General features: G+C 34.0%; 1 protein-coding gene across 1 annotated transcript in view; it reads right to left on the minus strand.

Moving 5' to 3' along the window:
- LOC108370449 (uncharacterized) overlaps positions 1-19466 on the minus strand; it is a 24790-nt gene extending 5324 nt beyond the window's left edge. The window contains exons 1-5 of the mRNA XM_017625779.1: positions 19440-19466; positions 4950-5142; positions 4651-4859; positions 4418-4548; positions 3849-4151 (exon numbers count right to left, since the gene is read on the minus strand). Coding sequence (XP_017481268.1) covers positions 3849-4151; positions 4418-4548; positions 4651-4859; positions 4950-5142; positions 19440-19466 — 863 coding nt within the window. The remainder of the gene's footprint in view (positions 1-3848; positions 4152-4417; positions 4549-4650; positions 4860-4949; positions 5143-19439) is intronic.
- Between the last annotated feature and the right edge of the window lie 3998 nt (positions 19467-23464).

Below are 23464 nucleotides of genomic sequence, written 5' to 3' on the forward strand. Positions count from 1 at the left end.
TTTTTTTTTATTAAACTTCAAAGCTTTGACTTAATCTTGTAATTCCTAATTGTATGTAGTCAGTATGTAGAATTATTTAGGCAGAAAACTGTGGCGTATGAAATACATATGTAGTTAGTGAGTTCATAGAGCGAAGAAATGCATGGTCTTAAGAAGAAAAACTTGCAAAATATTTCGAATGAGTACTAAAAGCACAATAATGCAAATGAAGACTGGTATAAACTGTTCAAAACGTAAAAAGTTATGGTAAAGTTGAGTTGAGTTGAGAAACTGGTTGAAAGGAAAACTGGTATAAACTGGTATAAAAATAAAATGTTATGGTAAAGTTGACACATGCCAAACAGTTGAAATAAGTTCACACAGCGAAAACTTCTTGAATGGAAAACTGGTATAAACATGTATTACATGCATACATGTATTATAAACTGGTATTACATGCATACATGCGAAATACGTGAAATTAGTACAGAAAGCAAAAACTGCATAAAAATGAAACTGGTATAAACTGGTGTAAAAAATTAAATGCTAGAGAACTGAACAGATAAGTTGGAAATTATGAAGTAGCACGTTTTTTTTGAAAATTGGTACAAAGCTGGACTCAGCCGGCAGCAAAAGGATATGCTTTGTGGTTTTATTTTGCAAAGAAAAATGTATTTAGAATCCAATACATACGGAAAAATCATAAAAAAAAACTGCATACAAATAAAACTAGTATAAGCTAGTCTAAAGTATAAAACGCAAAAAAGTAAAAAATAACTTCAAGAGCTCGAAACTGGTGCCAAAATTCTGCTATAAACTAAAAAAGCGTAAAAAATTAAATTCAAGGCATATGAAATTTAACACTGATAGACGAGTTTATTTGCCTATTGAAAACAAAAGCACATGTATATATCATGCATACGTATGTATCTCCAAAGAAAAACAATTGCTTAGTGGTCTAAGTTCCTTGTTGCTGTTTTTTCGTTCGGTAACAAAAACGCGGAAAATCGCTCTTACCCATAATCATATACACTTTTATTTATCATTTTGTATGCTAAAGTAATAAACAATTTGTTTTGATGCTTGTAAGTGGGTGTGCAGGCATTTGTTTGATACGCTATATTGATTTGGCTTACCTACGCAGACATTTACATACATACATATACATTTACATATGTATTTAAATGTATACTTAACAGCGCTTGAACACAATTTTTGGTCGAAGACATGCCAAGCCATGCGTGTTAAAGCTAAAAATCGAAGAAAAATCGACAGGTAGCGAGCGTTTATCCTACGCGATAGTATTCGTTACAAATGCATACAAATCACCAGAGAAGAAAAGAACAAACAAATCACAATTTGATATATGTATGATAATACAAAATGTGTTGATGTTACAAGCAGCAATGCCGCGAGAGTCTTACAAGCGTACGCTAAAACCCTTGAGTGCGGAAGAAATGCTCACATACACATGGACGCTTACGCAACTCCACAAAATAAATGTACATATACAAAACGGTGGTGGTGCTGGTCGTGGTCTTGGTGCTGGTCCTAGATGCTTAACTGCTGATATGCTTAATGCAAAGGCCATCCCCCTATTTGAGCTCTCACACACCTCCGCTCCCACTTAGCCACCACAATATGCTTACATACCAAGCAAGGCACACACTTAGGCGTTAGTTAAATTTCGACACATCCTTGCTGCCGGCTAAACTAACTATCGCCATCCGGGCTTCGATTTTTTTTTCACCCCAACGGCCTCAAGCAAATCGCCTAAATAGATTGCTTGTAATTGATAAAGAGTTTTTTGGCCATACTAAATGTAAAAGCTTGAGTGCGCCTAAAAGTAGATAGCAATATTCATTTGTGTATTTCCTTAATTTAAGAATGAGTTTGGCAGCACTCTTTCTCTCTGTCCCTTAAAATTGTTGGTCGTAATGTTTAACGCCTCAAACGCATACGCATAAGAAAACAATTGCAAAACAAGTGACGCATACAACTATTAACCATTGTAGGCAATCCATGTACAAGCGATTGAACAAGCCTTAATTTATCTCTACAGCGCTGTATGTTTGTGCAAGTGAAGAATATTTCTTACTTTTTCTGTGCCTCTGTCAGGATTAAATGTGAAATATCGACATTTGATTTGCCAATACTGCTGCTTGCAGTGAGCCTCACACTAAGCTGATTAAAATGCAATGCCAATTAGTACGGAAGCAGCCGCACGTACATACATAACTACATATGTAGTTGTTCGGTGATGCGAGTAGGTAAAAGGTTTGAGATGAAATTGATTTTCTGGCATGCGTAAATTTCGTTTCAATGTAAGCCCATGAGCTGTGGGATAAGGATAGGCTATGGCAGCGAAAGGTCAAAACATTTTTCTTTGATGACAGTGTAAATTTGAGGATTTGAGTGTGTAATAATGGCAGCATTTAAGACAAGAAAAATTACCAAATTGTTGAAATAGGTTCAGAAGGGAAAAATCTGAGTGTAAACCAAACTGGTATAAACTGGTATAAAAAGAAAGTGACGTGGAGGTTAAGACATATGTTGTAAGGCAGGAAACAGTTATGTATAATACAAAGTGAACGAACTTTTGAAAACTGGTATAAAGTTGGAAGAAAGACTAGTATGTGTTTAAAATCTATTTCTTGTGCTCCAATATGAAAAGTGTACAGGTGAACATAAACTGGCATAAAATGAAAAGATGTACTTTCAATGTTCTTGCCTTTGGCTGCTAAAAATATGCCTGCCTCAATAATTTAAGCTGGATTACTTAGTTCAGAAGTGGCCAAAATTTAGTAAAACTCCTTAGAAATTTCAAGTGTCAGTTGGTATAAATTAAAAAAACTATCAGGGTCTGTATGATTTGGTTGCTCGATTTGCCATTGATGCGTAAACAAAAACTTACACAAAATTATTGAAGTGTTCTAAACAAATGCAGCAAATAATAAGCTGAATGTATGAAATTAGCTTTAAAATAGCTTTATTTTGGTATAAATTGAAAACATATGAATTAAAATCGTTTCAAACGTATTCATTTGAACTGGTCGAAAATTATTTCTTAGCAAATAAGCCATAAAATGTGAAATTCCGGTCCTAGCAACACAAATTTACTACAATTTTTCATTATTTAATAAAATAGGCTACCTTGTTTGAAATGGGAAAAACTTACACCAATTTTTGGAAGTGGTATAAACGTAGAAAATAATAAATTTTTGGTTTTACACTGGCAATCTGTTACTAATGCGATTTTCCACAACAGCAATTCAAACTGGTCGAAAATAAATATTAGCCAATTTAAAAAAAAAATGCGAATTTCCTTCGTAAAAATAAATTTTAATTAGGAACTGACATAAATGAGTGTAAGCAGGTTTAAAAAATGGGAGCTCTGAACATATTTAATCCTTGTTGTTTTAATAGTTAAAAACAGTTGGCTGCAAGCATTTTAAGCGCATGGAATTGAACTGGTCGACATTGTGAATGGGTATAAATAGGTGAGCTAATGTGTTAAATAACAAAATTTCGATTCCAGTATTATTTTGTCCCATCAACATTTAAAATAAGTTAGTTTCAAGCATTTAAACGCAAACTGAGGATCTAAATTAACTCTTGCCAATTCAACATTAAAATGGTTAATTCTTACTCATACTACCACACATTTACTTGGACCTACACGCCAATTGCTAATTGAAATGCACGAATTTTGAATTTATAAAAATTTAAGTATAACTTTTGCTGGAAAAAAAGCAACTTGGAAAATTAATTATAATTTTTTTTCTAAATTTCAGGTAATGTATATCTTTGAACACGAGGAGGGTCTCGCAAATTGTTTGTCGGGGGGGGAGGCTCAACTCAACGCCTACATACTATGCTTGGAACCGAGATTAACACAGCACACATCAACGCCCTCTGACGACGATTGCGGTGTGGCCGTCCCATGGGCTAAAACTCTTGCATGCAACATTTTGTTATATTCATCCTCACCGATGGGTCGCCACGAGCCCCTACGGTACGGTTTCGGTATCTGTCCGGTTTCCGCGTGATTCGATAAATTCATCACCAAATCCTCGAGCATTTGTGAGCGTGTACGTTCTTGCATGCGGGCAAATTTCGGTGCCGAATACGAAGCGCGCTCGCCGTTGACAATTTTCGTGAGTAGCCATTCTCTGTATAGAGGAAAAAGAGAAGGAAAGTGAGGTGATTAGCGATCAAAATGAGTGAGCCAAAATGAGCATGAGTGAAATATAAAAAAATGCGTAAAAGGGGGAAAAAATTAGAAAAAGTGAGCAAGAAAAGTTAAAAAAATAAGTAAAAAATAAGCGAAAAAATTAGTGAGAAAATGAATGAAAAGTGAGTGACGAAATGATAAAAAAAAAAATTAGTGAAAAATAAATGGGTAAAAAAGTAAGTGTGCTAAAAGTCGCATACTCACCGAAACATTGGCCCCTTCTCGAACACGGACTGCTCCCAGAGATACGGCTTGTAGGCGCCGACTTCATCGCGCGTCACCACCGAAACCTCATAGCGCGTCGGCTTGTGTTTAATTCGAGCCGAGACTCGCACCTGCCGGCGGTGAAATTGAATTATAAAAGAGGAAAGAGTGAATGCGGCGCAACGCAGAGCAGATGAGCACAGGTGAGTAACATACATATACATATGTCTTACCAGTATAAATGTATGTAGGAAATGAGATTTTATGCAGGCAGGACTAAAGCGCGTATTATCCGCTTCTAGGAAAACAACACAGACTATATCATTGCCTATATGTCGTTTGCGTTGCAGCTTTTGCGGGTCATGCTTCTCGTAGGGTAAGAGAGTGGATACATGAAACATAATCTCAATGTTACGCCAATTGGTGTAAACCGAATAGAGACCTATGGGTGTGCGGAGCGTGAAAAATAGAATAGAAGAAATTTGCCTGATCGTTTTTTTTTTTGTTTTAATTATTTCTCATTCAAACTAACCTGTCAGATCATGCACCGTATCAAGGCCACCTTTGTATTTGTCGAAACCACGTAAACGCACACGATCGCCGAGTAGCGTTAGGAATTCATCGAAGAGTATGGAATTTTCGTTATTGTCTAAAATTTGCTCTTCCGAATATTGATCTTCTTTCACATAGATAACGCCGACTTTCAGTTCTGATTTTATAAAAACCTGTGGGCGTTGAGAATGAGTGAATTAAGGGTAAAACTTCTCTTAAGCATCAAATGGGAGAGAAATTCAATTCTTCAAAATTATACCCTCACAACCTTGCTTCTCTCTCATTGTTGATCTTTGTTTTCGCTCTCTCACACAACTCATACNTGTCGGCATGAGATTATGTGGATACTCTTCGCAAAATTCATCTGAAATGGAAAATAGATTGGAAATTCGAAGTTAGCTATGAAGGAATGGTAATAAGTGACGTTTGAAAAAATGTCAGCATAATAAGTTTGTTCCGGAATATTTGTTAAAAAATAATTTGTGTTTATACCAGAAACTGGTATACTTTGATTCTTTGATTTCTGTGCAAATTCACTGCAAACTTTCAATCTTCGTAAAATTTTGATAGAAAAAATAAATTGGTCGAAATAAGGGCAGCCCTTTTTAAGATGTTGTGGACATATTGTTTTGGGAAAATAGTTGATTAGCAATGAAAAATCGTGTAGAAAAATGCATTCTTGTTTTATACCAGAAACTGGTAGAAAATATTTTACTAAAATTTTTCATAAAATTTCGTCATAAATATTTCTGTTTTTAGGTTTTGTGGGCATATTTATTTCTCCTAGTCGAATTTAAAATTTTCAGATAAATACATATGTAATTGGTAGCAAGGTTTGCAGTACCAAGCTTAGTAAATAAGTTCGAATATCTGATTAAAAAATCGGAATATTCGGATAACAAAATGAACGAATATTAACCGGATATCCGAAAATCCGGATTTTATGGGTATACAATCAAATGCACGATTTTTTCCGTCCCACCCAATCAATCGATAATACCACGGCCACATTTAGAGACGGTTAAGACTCCTTCACAGGGTAATCTGAAATTTGCCCCCTGTGCGACACGCTTTAACCGTCTACAATCGGGAGCAAAATTCATATGTGATATCTTCGACTATTGTAACATCGACGTAGGGGTTGAGGCTTAGAAAATCTGATGTAAAGTTTGTTTCCTGCATTTAAGAGCCAGTCTAGTAGTGTGATTTCAGATTTTTGTGTGCAAAACTAAACTGGTCGAAAATAGTACAGCCATATGGAGTAGTTCTCGACAAGTCTTTTGGCCTTAAGTAAATTGGCAAATAGCAATGGGCTATAAAAAATTAAATGTTTACTTTATACCAGAAACTGGTATATTTTTTATACAAAATTACGCTGAAATCTATTGGTCCTGAGCAAATGGGCAGTAAGTACTGCACTCAATTTCAAATTTTATATTTATGCCACAAAGTGGTATACATTTTTTTTCCTAAAAAGGCAAAATTTTTTTCACGTATATACTTTATTTGTAAGAATTTCTTATATTAATTCTTAATTTTATTTAAAACTACGTTGCGTATTTGAGTCAGAACTGGTATAAATGAGAAAATCTTGTTCAACGGGCTGCCAAAGTTTTCTAAACTTGCCTCACCTTTTTACGTTTTTAATGGAGTCACCTGTGTAAATCTCTCACATATTACTTATATGACTAGACACAACAACTCATTCCCATTCCTTACTATTTGAGTGACAATTTTAAAACTTTCAAAAAACTGGTATAAAGTTCTCTTTGCTCTCAAATTTATAAACTAAATTTTTTTAAATTCACCTAAATTCACAAAATATGCAATCTTAGTTAGGACAAATCTAGTTTATTTTCCAAATGTGCCATCGCCTACACCCCGCCTACAATCCACTCAACTAACCACTAACAAGCGTCGATTTGCGACTAGAAAATCCAATCAACCGTGAAAAAACCAACGATGTGCCGCAAAAACTGGCTGATTAGTGGCAGAGCCACTTACAACATTTCATTACTCGCCCAGTGGTCGGCCAGGCATACAACGTCAGTAGTGCGAAAGCCTGAAAGTATGCCCCATGCTGGAAATGCTAAAAAGCCAAAATGGCGAACATGCATTGCGGCCAAGCAAAATTTATGAGCAGTCAAGCGAATGTGAACACATGAAAAGCCACAATATTGTGGTGAATGGGAAGAGGAGCGAACGGGAGGTGACAAAGAGTAAGAGTCAAAGTAAATAAGGCCCCATATCAGAAGAGTAAAGGCGACTAGAGTATGCAGAGAGGAGGCAAAGGAAACAGCATAAAGTGTAAGCCATACGAAGGCGCTTCTACAGCTATTTAAACATGCATGAAGTTTGGTTGTCTTAAGTTGATCAACGAAGCGTTCATGCAGCCATGGAGCGGGAGGGTAACGAAAAATGCTGAGCGCTTAAAAAAGAACGAAAGAAATGTGTGTAGTTGAAAGGCAAGAGTACTCTTCGAGATATATGTATGCCCGTCAGTTAAGCTGGCAAATGCAGTTAAAAGTTGAGTGGCCGAAGTGCATTACGCAATCGGTTGGATTGATGGTGGGAAAGTAAAGCGCGAAAGACAAGAAATGGTGGATTGCGGCGAAAGAGAAAAATACTGGGGAGTACATAGAGTGATGATATAGAGGAGTAGTGGCACAAAAAACGCGCTAAGCTTCTTATTTTCCACTAACTTAAAACATGTTGGAAAACATCTCAAACAGCTTCATTTAATAGCTATTAAAAAAGCGTTGCATACTTTCGGGCATGACAGCACATCAACCAATTAAATAATATAATTAAAATTAATTTTGAAGCGGCGCATAAACCACGCATACAACAATCTTACACGTCCCGACACATATGTGTGTTGCCCGCATGTTGGCCGTAAAGTGGTACTTCAAACACATGTACAACTCTACAATATTTTACATAATAGACAGCCTTTAAGTAGGCAACCTAATTGAAATGATTTATAAGAAATGAAACTTTATCATATGCGCGTTTTGGTAGCAGGTTTTCTCGCGAGCAATGTGGGAAGCGAAATGTTGGAAGGCAAACGACAAAGGTCTTCCACGCTGATGGCACTAAATGAAAGGGAAAACATTAATGAGCTTCCCTTTATGTAACGCGCGCTTAAGTCTTCGTCATGCCAACCATATGTTACAACATTGGCGTGCAACCTTCAACCGCGCTATTCGTTTTCATGGCTACAACCAAAAAGGCGTGTGCATGCACGCACCGCAATCACTTAAGCACATTTTTGTTTTCTCATACGTATTTTTGTTTATGTAAGTATTTGTTGTTTATATTTGTTTGCCTTTGTTGTTTTCTTTTTTCGGTTGTCTAATTAAATCACATTTTGTAAGATACTACCGCTTTGGTTGTTGGGACGTTTGAAATTGTGCCTGGAAATATTATAATATGGCGAAACCAAAGAAGGGTTTTGTTAAAGGTATTAGAGAGAATGTGAATGGCATAAAAAATACGTACTAATAAGACCTTGAAGTGAGCGTAAGCGAGTGTAATTGGGTAATTAGTGAAAATGTATGAATGCGTGCAATGCAGATGAAGACGATGCGAAAAGCCAAAAAGAATTGAGGATTATAGCATTTATGTGTTACAAATTTTTAGACGTTGTAGCTCAAAGTTATATATTTTTATTTAAGTGGTATTGAAAATAATGGTCTAGCTTGTTTATTCAAAATGGTTTTTATTAAATAAGCACAATTTTTGATCATACTGAATATGTTTGATTTATTAAAAACTGGTATAAACTGGTCGAAATGTAAAAAAGTGGTTTAAACTTAAGTTTCTAATATTTTAGTGTATGGGATTGTACGTCAAACTGCCCAAATTTTTATAGTTTTCAATGCTGCAAGGCTTGAAAAATAACTGGTATAAATTTGGTAAAATTGCCGTTTGGATTGAAAAATATTTCTTAATAATTTAACGGACCTTCGGCCTAATTTTAGAACTAACCTAAACTGGTCGATTGTTTTTTACTAAATATTTTACGATTTAAGTCTTAAAAAACTGGTATAAATATTTTCAAAAAAATGTGTGTCTCAAATGCATTTTTTTTTAACTAAGAATTTTGATTTGAAATATAACTTGTCGAAACTGGCCGAAAAAGAAAATCGTGCGAAATCACAAAAGTTTGCCTTTTTCATTTCTTCCCCCAAATAACTTCAAAATTTAGTCTTTTTCAGACAAGATTTATAAGCTCGATTAGCAATTATCGAACACTGGTATCAATTGTAAGATTTTTTAAATGTAGAAATTCTACTTGTTTTATTTATTTGTGTATAAAGTTCCATATTTTCCATTATACATGCTTATTCGTAAATGTTTAAAACTGGTATAAATTTCAAAAGTGGAAGAAACTAATGAAGCTCGTTTTTTGTGACTTACTATGCTTACACACACGCTTACCCTTCCTAATCACAAAACTGGTCTAAATTAAAAATAAGATTTTACAACTAGTTTAACTACCAAAACTGGTCTTAGACAGAGAACGTAGTTATTCAACATATTCTACCCTTGTACCTACTATTTTTAAGCTGCCTAAAAATTGTTTTTAACTCAAGATAATCCGAAAGTTCTTTCAATACGATCACACTTTTTAATTCTTTTAGCTGTTGCACCATTTGCAACTTTTTCTGTATAAGTGATTGTACATTTTACACTTCAACATGCAAGAATTATTTATTTACACTTTTCAAAGTATCTGACACATAAGTGTCATATCGATAGCATATGTGGCAAGTATGTGTAAGCATAGTGCCACATGAGCATACTTTTTCAATCAATTTCGTTTTTGTACTTCAATCACCTTAATAGTTAGTTATCCATACGGCTTGTCATGTGGCAAGCCAACATTTTCTCACTCCACTATGCTTTTATTTCTTCTGCGCTCGTAAAAGCATTTTATGGCTGCACTTGCTGCCGAAACTTTTTTTTTCATTTCATCCATTTAGTGCTTATACTTTAGTTTTTTGTAATGTACATCTTTTTGTAACTTTTTTTTTGTTTCGCAAGAATCTGTTGTTATGTTATTAAAGTTTGTTAGAGTACTCTTAAAACAGCAAAAAAAAGTAACAACTTTTAGTTAAAACAATTTTTTCATATTAAGAAAAACGCAAGCTTAAGAAACTTTGTCAATGAGCTGGTGGAAAAAAGTTAGGGCACGCAAGTGTTTGTGTGTGCGCGATTGGATAAGGTGTGGCGGAAATTGTGGCAGGGGAAATACAAACATAAATACATTCATACATATATGGCGAGGGACACAAGTTTTAAAAGTAGTTAGGAAAGTAGAGGAAGGCAGCAACGAAAACTTTGGCATGCATGCGGGTGAGACGTCACAGCTCGCATAAAATTTTAGCGTTGAGAAGACAACGAGAACAGATATCGGTTAAGGAAAGACTGCGAAACAGTGAACAATTTCAGTAGGAAAAATGACGTGGAAGACAGGAAATTGGATAGCAAGCGGTTTCACAGGAATATGGCATAGCTTATGATTACATGTATGCTTCTGAGCGAAGCAGGAGCAGCAGGAAATTGTTTAATAAGAAGGAAGGGATTTGATTGCAGAAAAACGGTGTGTGTCTGTGCGGTTGGCGCGACACTAGAACGAACAAAAAATTTGTTTTGAGTGTTAAGTACTAGGTACTCTTGGAAAGAGAATAGCTCTGCAACGCAATCTATTTTGCAATGTTTCCTGTTTGGCATTGAAGCAAATGTACTATGGAAAGCTTTAAAATTGGTCTAAGTTGGCATAAAACCTGATTTTATTTGAAATATGTCTTTACGTAGATATTTTTGGGTAATTATATATGTATATGGAAAACAAAATAAATGTTGAATAAAAAACTGGTATAAATTGATAAAATATCTCATGGAGCCTTTCACGAAATTATGTTTCACCTATAAAATTAAGCAAATAAAATTAAAAAGAAATTAAGTAAAAAACTCTTTATTGGCGCTGTAACCGCTTAAACGATTTTTCCCGAGTCCAACAGAGCACGCCAGTCGAAATTAGATTTGGTATAACGTATGCATATGACACGGTTTTTGTTGTTGCTAATGTATTAAATTTATTATAAATACATTCTGCTTCAAAGCGGCAAAATATTGTCACGAAATGATGGGAATAAAGTTTCTGGGTATTTTAAGCATTTAAAAAATAAAAAATAGCAAATTAAGAAACTGGTATAAACTGGTATAAATTAAAAAACTGAAAATTTGGAAAATTTTTCTGCTCAGCTATTACAGACAAGTATGAAAAAGAAAGCATGCGCTCAAAAATTATAATAAAAACTGGTCTAAAATTAGAAATCATTAAATTGTGCTTTAAAAGCGTTTCGATAGATTTTTCACGGTATGTAGACCTAGTTTTGACTTAGAATACTAACTTAATTTTTTTCAACAAAATTGTGAGATTCAAAGCAGAAAACCTATAAAAATTTAACTTAAAACTTTTCCACAAATGTATGTATGTACACTAAAATGTTTTGAATCCATGCGGAACTTAAATGCTTTATCGTCTACTTATTTACCCAGTTTTTATTCTACAAATTTGCTGTTGATTTATTTTTTTTAATGTTCGCATGTATGCGCACACCTCAATTGGCTTATTGGTGCACCCGACAGCCATAAATAATAAATTTTATATTATATTTATTCGCGGGCAGCGTATGCCATTGGCGCACAATAAGCGCGCGCAACAACAAAACAGAATTTTAAAATAAAAAACACAACAAAAGTAGATAAAAATATATTTGCAGCAAAAAGCAGCTGAAACGCGGTTGTTTTGATCTCGTTTTTTTTTGGCAGAATATTTTGTTGTTAGTTTTACTTCGCATATCTCTCGCTCTCTCAGCTCTTCTCGCGCACTCCGTTTCGTTTTCCTCTGAGGCTTCGTGCGCTGTGTTTTTTTTTGCCATTTACTGCTTGTTGCATTTATGTATACCAGACTTTTTTGCTACGCTTCTCTTATTTGTTGTCGACGACTCCAAATCGCTTTTTCTGTGGTAATCTTTTGCGCTTTTTCTTCGCAAATAAGCATATGAGCGGATTGTGTATGCAGAGTGTTTATATAAACATATTGTGGGTTAACTTACCCAAAGGGGAATTATTTTTGTATGACATTTTCTATAAAGGGATTGTAGAAAATTGCATAAGGAAAATAACCAAAAAAATGGTATACCAGAGGGCACTGCTAAAGTGAAATTTATGTAAATTGCACATTCTGAGGAAATAAAATGAAGATGATGCTCGAAGCTATCTTCAAATATAATAAAATAAAAAGTGCTGAAGAAATCTACATAACCAGAGACATAGTTCTAATCCTAAGAAAAAAAAAACGTTTATTTACAGATCGAGTCGAATATGCTTGAATGCAGTATTTTAAAAGTTTTTTAAAACTATCTCAACAATTGAGTATTACTGCTGAGAATTCAATATAGTGCTGAATTAAACAAAAACTCTTAAACACTTCTTTACTATGAGTTAATGTCATAAAATTAATTTGTTTATCTTCATAAGCAGTAATTGTTTGTCTCTAGCAGTTTTATTTAATTTTTTTTAAAACTTTAAAACTGGTCGAAACTGGTATAACATGTGATAGCTTTGAAGAAATGATGCTACTTATTCTACGCTCATATGATATTGGATGATGGTTAAAAATGCTGCCAAACAAACTGGTATAAATTGGTCGAAAAAAACCTGTGATTTTAGAAGCTTTTTGAACTTATGGACATATACTGGAAACTACGCGTATTAGAAATTTAGAAATTGATTGTTAAAAATCATTCGCATATTCAAATGAGTCGAATATGATATAAAAGTATGAGAAATTTTAACATTTTTTGATGTTGTAAATAGCTTTATTTATTTTATTTTAGTTAAATAAAAAAAGGTCGTCTCCTTTTTTGCCAGAATAGTAATATCAAGACATAAAGATTTTTTGCGTTCAGAACCAGCATGTTTACCTTTCTTAACTTTTATTTGGTTTTGGTAAAAATATTAACTTCGAAACCGGTATAAATTCGTGAGCTCGCAAAAAATATTTTTTGGAAATTAGATTCACAAAGACAGCACAGCCTGCTAAAAAAATCTGGTATAAAGAGTTAGAGAATATTACGTTTATACCAAATATGAAGACTTTGCATAAATATTTCGGTTGGCAACTTTTTAAAACACAAAAGCACAATAATTTTTATGTGGTTTTACTTTATAAGAAAACGCGGTCGGCCTCCTTTGAAAGCGCTTTTGTTATTTGTTTGTGCAAATGGCTCGGAATTAAAAAAAACATTAAATTGAGTTTTTAGCATAAACTGGTATAAATGCAAACACGAACATTAAAGTAAACACAAAACATTTTTATGTTTCGAAAAATAGCTTACGACTTTAAAGCGCTATTAAGGACACAATTTTAAGTTGTAGAGAACTGGTCGAAAAAGTATAAGCTAAAAAATATCAGTAAATACACTTCAGAAAAGGGAGTTACACTTTTTATGCAAAAAGGAAATTTTTATAGTTTGTCAAAAAACTGGTATAAACTCGTATAAATTTAAAAAGTCGTCAAAAGTGAAGAAAAACTCAACTGCCGCATTTTGCTACGTTTCAAAATGTTTTTGCATTTTTTTCGAACAGGTCGAAATGTACAAAAATTACGCTGCTCCAATTTGAAATTGTTCACACAAGTTTTGTTTTGCCACCAATTCACCCTTTTTTATGCCCTTACAACGAAAAACTGCCTATTCGTGCTCCTTTTTCTACCTTCTTTCGTCAACACAAAACTATATTCCTATCAAATCTAATAGCCCCCATGATTTCTCTATTAATTGGCCAATCAGCAGCGCTAATGTTTGACATTAAATTCAGATAAAAAGCAAATGGAATAAAATGAAGCGTCAAAGTCATGATGACATACATATATAGTTAGTTAAGGTCAACAAAAACAACAAAAACTTAGTCGACAGCAAGAAATGTAATAACAACAAGTAAAGTTAAAATTATTTGCGGCAACGCAAAACATAACCGCTGGAGGTCATGCAAAAAGTTTATGGCATCAAAACTTTTGCTGCAATAACAACAAAAATGGAGGAGTAAACGAGAAAAAATGTGGCGACCGCATTTTACTTGTTGTTGTTGTTGTTGAGATTTTTCCGCAAAAAAGGGGTGTTTGAGTTGCCAAGCCAGCCAGCCAGCAGCCGCCGCTAAGTAGAGTAGTAGTTAGCTGTGGAAGAAATTTCAAAACTTTTGCTATGCCGCCATCTGACTGTTGAACGCTGCTGAGTCGGCACTCGTTCGCACATTGCTGTCCCATTTAAGCTTTCTTCTCACTTTTTCACTACTTTATTCATACTTTTTATTACTTCTACTTCCGATATGTGTTGTTACTTGCTGGCGACTTTCACAACAGTCATTTACTTGTCATCAGCTAATTTTGTTGGCATTTTATTTATTTTTCTTCGTTCTCAGATAGATTTCAAAGTTCGAGAGGCGCTCTCTATGATTGTAAACCGATTTTTTATGACAGCACATGAAGATATCTACTGCGTCAAGTCAACAGAAAGTTAACTAAATATTTGAACAGTTTTTTGCATGGTATATGTATATACATTTATTTTTTTCTGTACATTCTTATTGTACATTTGGCGAAGAACAAGAATTGACTGTTATTAGGCTGAAGAAATTTGCCCCCTAAAAATATCTGAAACTTATTTGCCCAAGGCTGGCTATGTGCTTATCCAGAAAAGAGTTTCAGACTTTGGAAATGACCTCACTTGTGGTGTAGTTGCTTATACGGATATCACTTCTTGTTAGAGAATAGTTCCTTGGCACCCTGTATGGTCTTAGGCAAAAAAAACTGCACTTAGAGGAAAGGGTAAGGAAGACCTTGTATTGCTAAAGAGTGGCTTTGCGCCAGATTACTTTTGTTGATATCGCATAAAAAGCTTTCACAGCCCACGCCCCGCCTTGACCATGAGGCGCTGGCTATAAGCTTTTTTCCAACTACGGACATTACAGAATTTTAAAAAGCTTTAAGTTCATCGGGCCCTTAACCGACCATTGCATACAGATAGCGGGTCCAACTGGATGCTTCACTATTTTCGAAGTGCAATCTTTGGCACCAGCGTCCAGTGAATTTATTCGCGAATGGATCAAAATTGGATGGAAGGGAAGGGTAAGATGTATTTTGCCAACGATTCTCTATCAAATTCAAATCACTGTTAATAACTCAGTGAGTGGAAAGACCAGCATGTTTGCATGTATAAAAAAAAAATATTTATTGCACCAAAAAGTAGTGTGTGGGCAATATGTTAGGTGGTTGTAAGTCAGGCAGAGTCAACTAAAAACTCCGGATGAGCCATCAAATTATAACTTAAGATAGTTTTGTTATATGGCATTTGAGAAGTGCATGCTCAAAAATTCCCTAAATTTCATAAAGGAAACTTTTGCACATGCCGCAGTCTACAGCATACATTTACCGCTCTATTCACACAACACTGACAAAATTCATCATATGACTATTGTCACAATTACTGCGCCTAAAACACAATATAAACATTGTTTCGCCGTTGTCACTTACTCAGTAGGTCATAACAATAAAACTGACAATTGTCATACGACAGCTTAAAATAAATTTGCGGCATAGTATTAGGCGCAGTAGTAAAAGCAATAGTCAGCCGCTGAGTTTTGTCAGTGGTGTGGGAATAGGGCGGTTAGACGCTTGGTATTAGTAGTCGCGCCTAATCACACTGCAGTGTTCCCAAGAGGAGGTAGGTGCCATGAAGCAGCGGCTTATATATTTACGAATGCAATACCAGTTAAGGTGTGGACATATATCCTTGGAAATTGCCGACCAGTGCCTGGCATCCCTCACCGCCGCATCAGGATACTTCGGTGTCAAGCTCATATGGGTGCCAAGCTATTGCTAGTATATTAAAGAAAACTAGTGGACCGATAAACAGGAAAGAGGGAGCAATCTTGAGGAGTTGTCACCTGTCTCCATTGGTCACTTGTGGCCTGCTGTGAGAAAAATTAGCTTCTAGTAAGCTCAAAAGGTGCTGGGCGAAACCCTTGGGAGGTTGTGGTAAACAAAAATTAAACGCTAAAATATTTCTTTCACGACTTGAAAACTTCACTCGCCTCTGCTTTCACGGCGTATGAGCAGTAACCTTGATTTTTTCATCCTAGCACTTTTACTACCCGTCTTCACCATTTTTCGTAACAAACTTATAATATTAAATTGAAACAAAGTGCACTTAACATCCGCACTATATTCTCCATAAAAAACTGTTGCTTAAATATATCAACGTTCAACAGTCGACACTTGCAACATTTCACAAAATTTGTTGACTTTATTTAAGCAGTGCAAGAATTGCTCATTGACAACAAAAACAAGTAGTTTACACCTGCTTGAAATTGCAAAGGTGACAATGGCCGCCACAAGGTGAGACAACGTGCAACAGCGCAATGGCAAGGACACTGGCACACACAGACGAGCAGGCAGTGAAATGCCGAAACAAACAAAACAAATTGGAGGTGAGTGAAAAGTAAGAAAAAAGAGGATGCAAAAAAAAAAAACAAATTGCAAGAATTGAATGGCTGCAAGTGGAAAAACACCTTGAAAACTGTGTGAGGTAAGGCAGAAAGCTAGCGATTGTTAGCGTGGCTAAAGAAGAAGAAGCCGCCAAGGCAGCGGGAACAGGACATACGGAAAATGCATTAATCTATTGCAGCTCATAAATTTTAAAGTGTGAACTTCCGCGCGAATGTAGCGGGTTTTACACGCAAGAGGAAGAAAAAAGAAAAAAATGTTTGACGTAAAGTTTGTGGGAAGCAGCGTCGCTTTTACTCTCGAACGGAAGGCCAGCGAAAGAGCGTAACGCTGACTTCTAACGACAGAATGAAAAAGCAGAATGATTTAATTCACTGCCTTAAGTTTTGCATTTTTCGCAGAGTTTCTTTGGAGCGAAATTTTGTTTTCTTTGAATATTCACTACCAGAATGAATGAGTTCCGCCTTTTCATAGGGGAAGTGAAGCCTGGATGTTAAAGAGATGTAAAAAATACACGAAAATATATAAAAGAAAACCTGCTAATCCATAACGAAGCAAATTTTTATAGGATTGCCAACTGTTTACAGCTAAATAAAGGAAATGCTTGAAATAAATACGTGCAATAATTTTATTTTAAGATAATTTTAGCAGCTGTAAGAAAGTTCTTTTTTTATGTAGTGGCCAACTGTATTATTTGAAATTTTATCGCATGGGCAGGGTTGTCATGTCTCTTAATATTAAAAAAAACTAGGGTGTAGAAATTAATTAAAATATTTAAATATGGATATCGATTTAATGCAGCAAATTTAAAATAAAAGGTTGCCAACTCTCGGAAATTTCAAATGAATAATTTGCGCACGCTAAATAAAATATCTAGGTATGAGTACTAAGGTATTTCAATTGCTTTAGTACAGTTTTTCCGTAAAATTTATGGTTTGGGAATTAATTAAATACAGAAGGCTTTAAGTAGCTTGAATATAACCATTTTTATAAAAAAAAGGTCGTCAACTGTCGAAAATTGAAAATAAATAATAGCTTAAATATTGCGTTTTTAAAACAGGGTTACCACTTTTCTAAAACTTTAAATTAACAAGAGTGCCACTTAAATAAAACATTGATGTATGGGTATTAATTTAATCCAGGAACACTTTTAGCAGCTTTAGTGCAGTTCGTTTTTAAAATAAGGGTTGCCAAACTTTCAATATTTAAAATAATTAAGATTTAGTGAAATATTTTTTAATACAATAGCGTTGCTACTTACTAAAAAAAAAAGTAAATAGTTTATAAATTGCTTTGCCACCTACATGCATATGTATCTCTACTGTTAAAATGATGGAAATTTACCGAGTATAAAAATATTCGAATCTGTATATTAGTACGTTCGATTATTCGATTTTTTGAAAAAAACGACTCATAGTTTTTAAATTCCAAGAAAAACCGTTTAGACCGGTTATTTGCTTTTAATTTGTTGCGTGTGGATAACGTTCAAAATTAATCAGAAATTAATGCCACAAATGGAATAAAACTATTAGACTAAGGTACAGCCTATGTTTATAAGAAAATCAAACGAATAAGTTCAAAGTAATAGTAAAGCAGACATTAGATCTAATAAAAGTTTTGCGATCAGCTGTTCTCTCTGTTAAGGAGTGTTGCCACCTGACAAAAAACATATTTTTAATTTTAATCACGCACTTAGTTAAAAAATACAGTCTAAGCACTGAGCTGTAGGTATTTAAGGAACATTTTTTAGCCGGAAATATTTTAGAAGAGTTGCCACCCGAAAATAACTAATCCAGTGGATTTTCTCTCCGATGTGTACCAAAGCGAGGTACCTTTTAACATGCATACATACATACGGACGCGGTCAACTAAGATGCAACGAAATTCAAAATTATATTGTTTGCAAATTATGTTTATTTATGAATTTAATAATTTTAATTTAAAATATAATTCAATCTATTACAAAAACCACAATAATAAAAGTTTAAAAACTTGCACAAATTGAAAAAAAAAATAAACAAAATGATCAAACTTCAAAAAATTGTCATTAAAATTTCAAAATTTTTAATTATAATATTAGAAGACAAAAAAAATTCTAAACAATCAACGGTATTTTTTTACGACTAGAAACTTGCACTTTCTTATACTACAATTAAATGGGCTACACAACTGCATACCCGAAAATATTCTAAATATTCTAATTAAAAGTTTTGCAATTTTGATGTAAAGTTTTTGAAGTTTGATTAATTTTTTTGCAATTTGTACAAACTTTTAAACTTTTGTTATTGTGGTTTCTGTTACCGATTGAATTATATTTTAAATGAAATATATTAAAAATACAGAAATAAACATAATTTGCAAACAATATCATTTCAAATTTCGTTGCTAACCAGTTGAACGCATCTGTATATTTGTATGTATATGAACTATACTTCACAGTTTATTTTCCTTTATCTTCTTTGCTTTATGTATATTCTATTATCCTCTTTACTTTTTGCTCACCTCTTATTAATTAAAAGAAAGCGTATTTACTTATGCCAACTTTACTCGCTTTCGCAGGCGAACAAAGAAGAATAACAAACGCAAGTTAAATAAATTTTAACAGCTCAAGTAACAAATTTGTTAAAGAGAACTAATTAAAATTTGCATTTTACAAGCATTGAATTATTATTTAACGCGCTTTTAATGCTCTGGCTCTTGCATGGCTCATAAAGTAAGCGCACTGCCAGAAAAAGAGAGCGAAGGAAAGGAGGAAGCAGAAAGATGATTTCCTTTCCGTTCGTGAGTATGAAAATATTTGGAAATTTCTACCCGTAATTAAATGCGCGTGACCGGCGTTCAACACTAAAAATGCTACTTAAATTTACATTTCTCCGAAAAGAGTTAACATACCGCGTAAGCGCAGCTAGACTGCGCCATTTTCCCATATGCCATTTTCACATCTTCTCGCGCGCTCTTGGTGTCCTATTTACCAGTAGCGTAGATTCGACTTAATTACCTCTTAAAAAATTTGATGTCACTCATACGACATGTCACACCATTTGAGTGTCGTTATTAGAGAGATGCAAATTGTGGAAATGTGCACAAAAAATAAGTGATTAGTGGAAATATGAGCAGCTAAGTGCACTTAGCCAATGGATTGTAAATGCAAATTTTATGTGAGACATGTTTTCGAAAAATGTTGATGAATGAGTATACTGATTACAGTGTGGACGATACCGGTAATTGAATTTCTGCGAAAAAGCTTTGAAGGGTGTCAGCAAAGAAAAAAATGAAAAAGCACGAAAGTTAGCGTCGGAGGTTAGCATCTAGCTACGGATGGCTAAATATACCTATTGTATGACTATCGCTTTGATTTTCTTGGACGGGTTGCCATTTACCTACCGAATAACAAAAAATAAACGAATATCTTAAGCCCTAACAATTGCTGCATACATTTATGTAAAAAAGGTATTCCGAAGAAATTAAAACAAAATCTATTTAAAGGATTGCCACATACGAAGAAGCAAAAAAAATGAAAAAAATTATCAATTAATCTTAAAAAGTTTTGTTGCTAAACGAAAAAACATCGAGAGAGCTTTTATAGAAAAAAATGGTAGAGTTGCCGATTTCGAAAAAGGTCAAGTAAACAGCTGAAATTGAGAAAGCTTAATAAACTATTGCTGAAAAGAGTTGCCAACCTCTTTAGCATGTATGCATAGAAAATATAAATGATTTTAATATAGATATGTATCAATTAACTGAATTACGACAACATGAATAACACAAAAAAGTGACTATTATATTTTCTAAATAGGGTTGCCGGCTTGCGATATAAAATTTTGAAATTATTAAAACTGAATATTAGATTAAAAATTATGAAATATATATATTATATATATTAAGGAAATGGAATGTGGTTGAAAAAGCTTTATAAGAGACATGTTTTTGAATAGGGTTGCCAACCATTACAAAAGGAAGTAAATTTTTACATGAATTAAATAAGGAACTATAAAATAAAAAAAAAAAAATAAATAAACTTAGCTAAACTCTATTTCAGAAATATTTAAAAATGGGGTTGCCACATGTATAAAAATTTAAATGTAACAATTAAATACATATGTGCATTACCTAAATTAAACTTAAGGACTTGCTGTCAAGTGAATAGTATTTCAGAAATCTTAGTTATGGCAAAATCTTAAGCAGTGTTGCCAGCGCAATTTTACTAAAAAAATGTTTTTATAGAATAGAGTATCCAACTTAATCAAAATAATATGGCGAAAAAATTCATTACAAGCAAAAAATAATTAACCTACATATCAACGCTTAAATTAAAATTAAAAAGAAAAAAAAGAAAATCTAATATTTATTATATAGTTGCCATCTACCTAAAACTTTTTTTTTATTAAAAAGGGCTATAAATCGTAATGTGAGAAAAAAACAAGCGAAAACTAAAATATTTATTAAATTAATATATTAAAGTAGAGTTGCCTACTATCTGAAAGTTTGAAATTGAAACCAAAAGCTGAATAAAAATTATAATTTAAAATTTTGCGAAAATTTTGTTAAATTTTTTTTCCCAACTTGAAAAAGTTAGTTAAGACAGTGACGAGCAAAAAATGTTTAATCACTAACTCCGAAATCGAAATTCGACATTAAAAAGTTTTTAAATATTAAATACAGTTGTCACCTATCAAAAAAATTTAACGATTTAAACACGGATATCAACCGATTTTGTTTGTAAACAATTTTGGTATGAACATTTTGATTGGGTTACCAAGTTAAAAAAATATTTCACACAAATAAACTGATTACAGGAAGAAAATTTTTAACGCATTAACGCCTAAATTGAAACTAAAAGTTAAAATAAATTATTTTGCGGAGAGTTGCCTACTGAGATGTAAATTAAAACTTAAAGTTTAAATAAATACATACATGCAAATATTTTAGTAGAGTTTGCTGCCACCAACTAATTTCAGCGATTTTCATAAATTTTAATTTTTTGGAAAATTGAAATAAATCAATTGGTAGCTAGAAAAAAATATTTTATTCCATAGATGCCTAAACCGAGACTACAAGTATTAAAAAAATCTTAAAAGCGGAGTTGCCACGTATCTTAAAATTACCGTGCTTTTAACGAAATGTAATTAGGCGTTCACCATGGCCGAGTGGTTGGAATAGCTCGGCTATACCTGTAAAAATATAAGGCAGAAATTCCATTTTTTTAATTTTAATTTTGAAAATTGTGGGTCACAAAAAAATTTTAACAAAGTTTCCAACTTAAAAATAAAAAAGAACTGAAACGAGAAATATTTTTTGTGATGTTTGAGAAAATACTTAATAAAAATTTTTTAGCAGCTTTGTCAACTAAAATATAGTTTTTTTTTAATATTTGTTGATCATGTGTAGACGTGAATGCCGTATGCTGGCTCATTTTACATACATACATAGTCATACAAGGGCCTCAGAAGAAAATGTAACCTGGAAAATCTTGCTTAATAAAGTTTTAGAAGCTGGCAACCCTGTTTGACAAAAATTAGGCGCGTAACAGTATTAACGTCAATTAGCGATTATTTTAAAACAATTTTGTCTTAAAAAAAAATGTGGTATGCAAAATCGCACTTTTTTTTTTCAATTATAAAGTTTAAGCCACTCAAATTTTTGCGGAGATGTTGAAGTAGTAGCCATATTATCAGCAAAACAAAAAAAATTTAATTAATAAATGGAAGCATCTACTGATTATTTTTCCACATCGCTTGCGATTAAATTTTTCATTCATACAAAAATGCTGAGATGATTTCCGCGAATGAATATTTTTTGTTTTTACGCAAACAAAAGTTTTCAATCTAGATTTCTACGATTTTCCCGACTTTAGTTGTTCATTACTTTTTACTTAATTTTTCCTGTTCTTTTTTATTGAATTTTCGCCCTCCGTTTTTAATAAATTTTTTCAATCTTCTTAATATTCTCCACGCTCACGCCATATACATCCGTACTTATTTGCCATTGTCTGCTCCGAAAAGTATGCTACATGCCATAACAAGCAAACTTTTTTTTACAAGTAAAAGTACTTGTCGTGGTTGAAGTTGTTGGTGTTTTGTTGCTGCTGATGTATTTTGCATTACTCCCTAGCTGCCACTCATCAATCAAAAATATCGCAATTCAAGCGCGAAAGCAGCAACGCTGCGCTAGCCACCAAACCAAATGTGGCGCGTATAAGCTGAGATGAGCATAAAATAAATAACAGCAACAACAATAGCAGCTAAAAGTTAGTAAGTAAGTTTTTCGAAGTACATACACAACAAAGCGCAACACGCAAACAATATGCTGCCACAATAACTCGATGCGATCCGCGGCCCAATACGGCTCCCCCTACTCCACCTGGCTCTTTTCGGTTTCAACCAGAAACAGCAGCATATTTCCATGAAAATTCGATGCGATTTCATAAATTCAGCCACACAACTCCACGCTGCCATTGAGCTGAATTGTTGGCATGTAGCGGAGATGAAAAACGGCAGCATGTTTCATGCCACACAATGCCGCCGCCACCAACTACCGTCAATGCGGTGCGAAATGCAATATTGCAGTTCAAAGTGCCGCAGCGTTCGACACACACACACGCACACATCCTGAGTAGGGCAGCTAAGCACACCGATGCATTTGCTGCGTATTTGTATTTACGCTCGCTGCTGCTGTTGCAACGCTTTGGTGTCACTTACAGCGGCGGTTGGTTGAAGCTTTGACAAGCGCGTTGCCACGCGACGCCACGCCATACTGTCAGCATATCAATAGCAACAATGCATGTTGCTTATGCGCTTTGAATGGCACTAAATGTGTGTGCGTGTGTGTGTGTGTGCCTGCGGATGAATATTTGCTTGCTGTTCTGTATGTTGCCCCTTGCACGCGGGCGTGTTGGAATTTAAATATGACTAGATCTA

Source organism: Rhagoletis zephyria, unplaced genomic scaffold, assembly GCF_001687245.7.
Source record: "Rhagoletis zephyria isolate East Lansing unplaced genomic scaffold, Rhagoletis_zephyria_1.1 Rzeph_scaffold_04243, whole genome shotgun sequence".
In the NCBI taxonomy this organism is placed as follows: Eukaryota; Metazoa; Arthropoda; class Insecta; order Diptera; family Tephritidae; genus Rhagoletis; species Rhagoletis zephyria.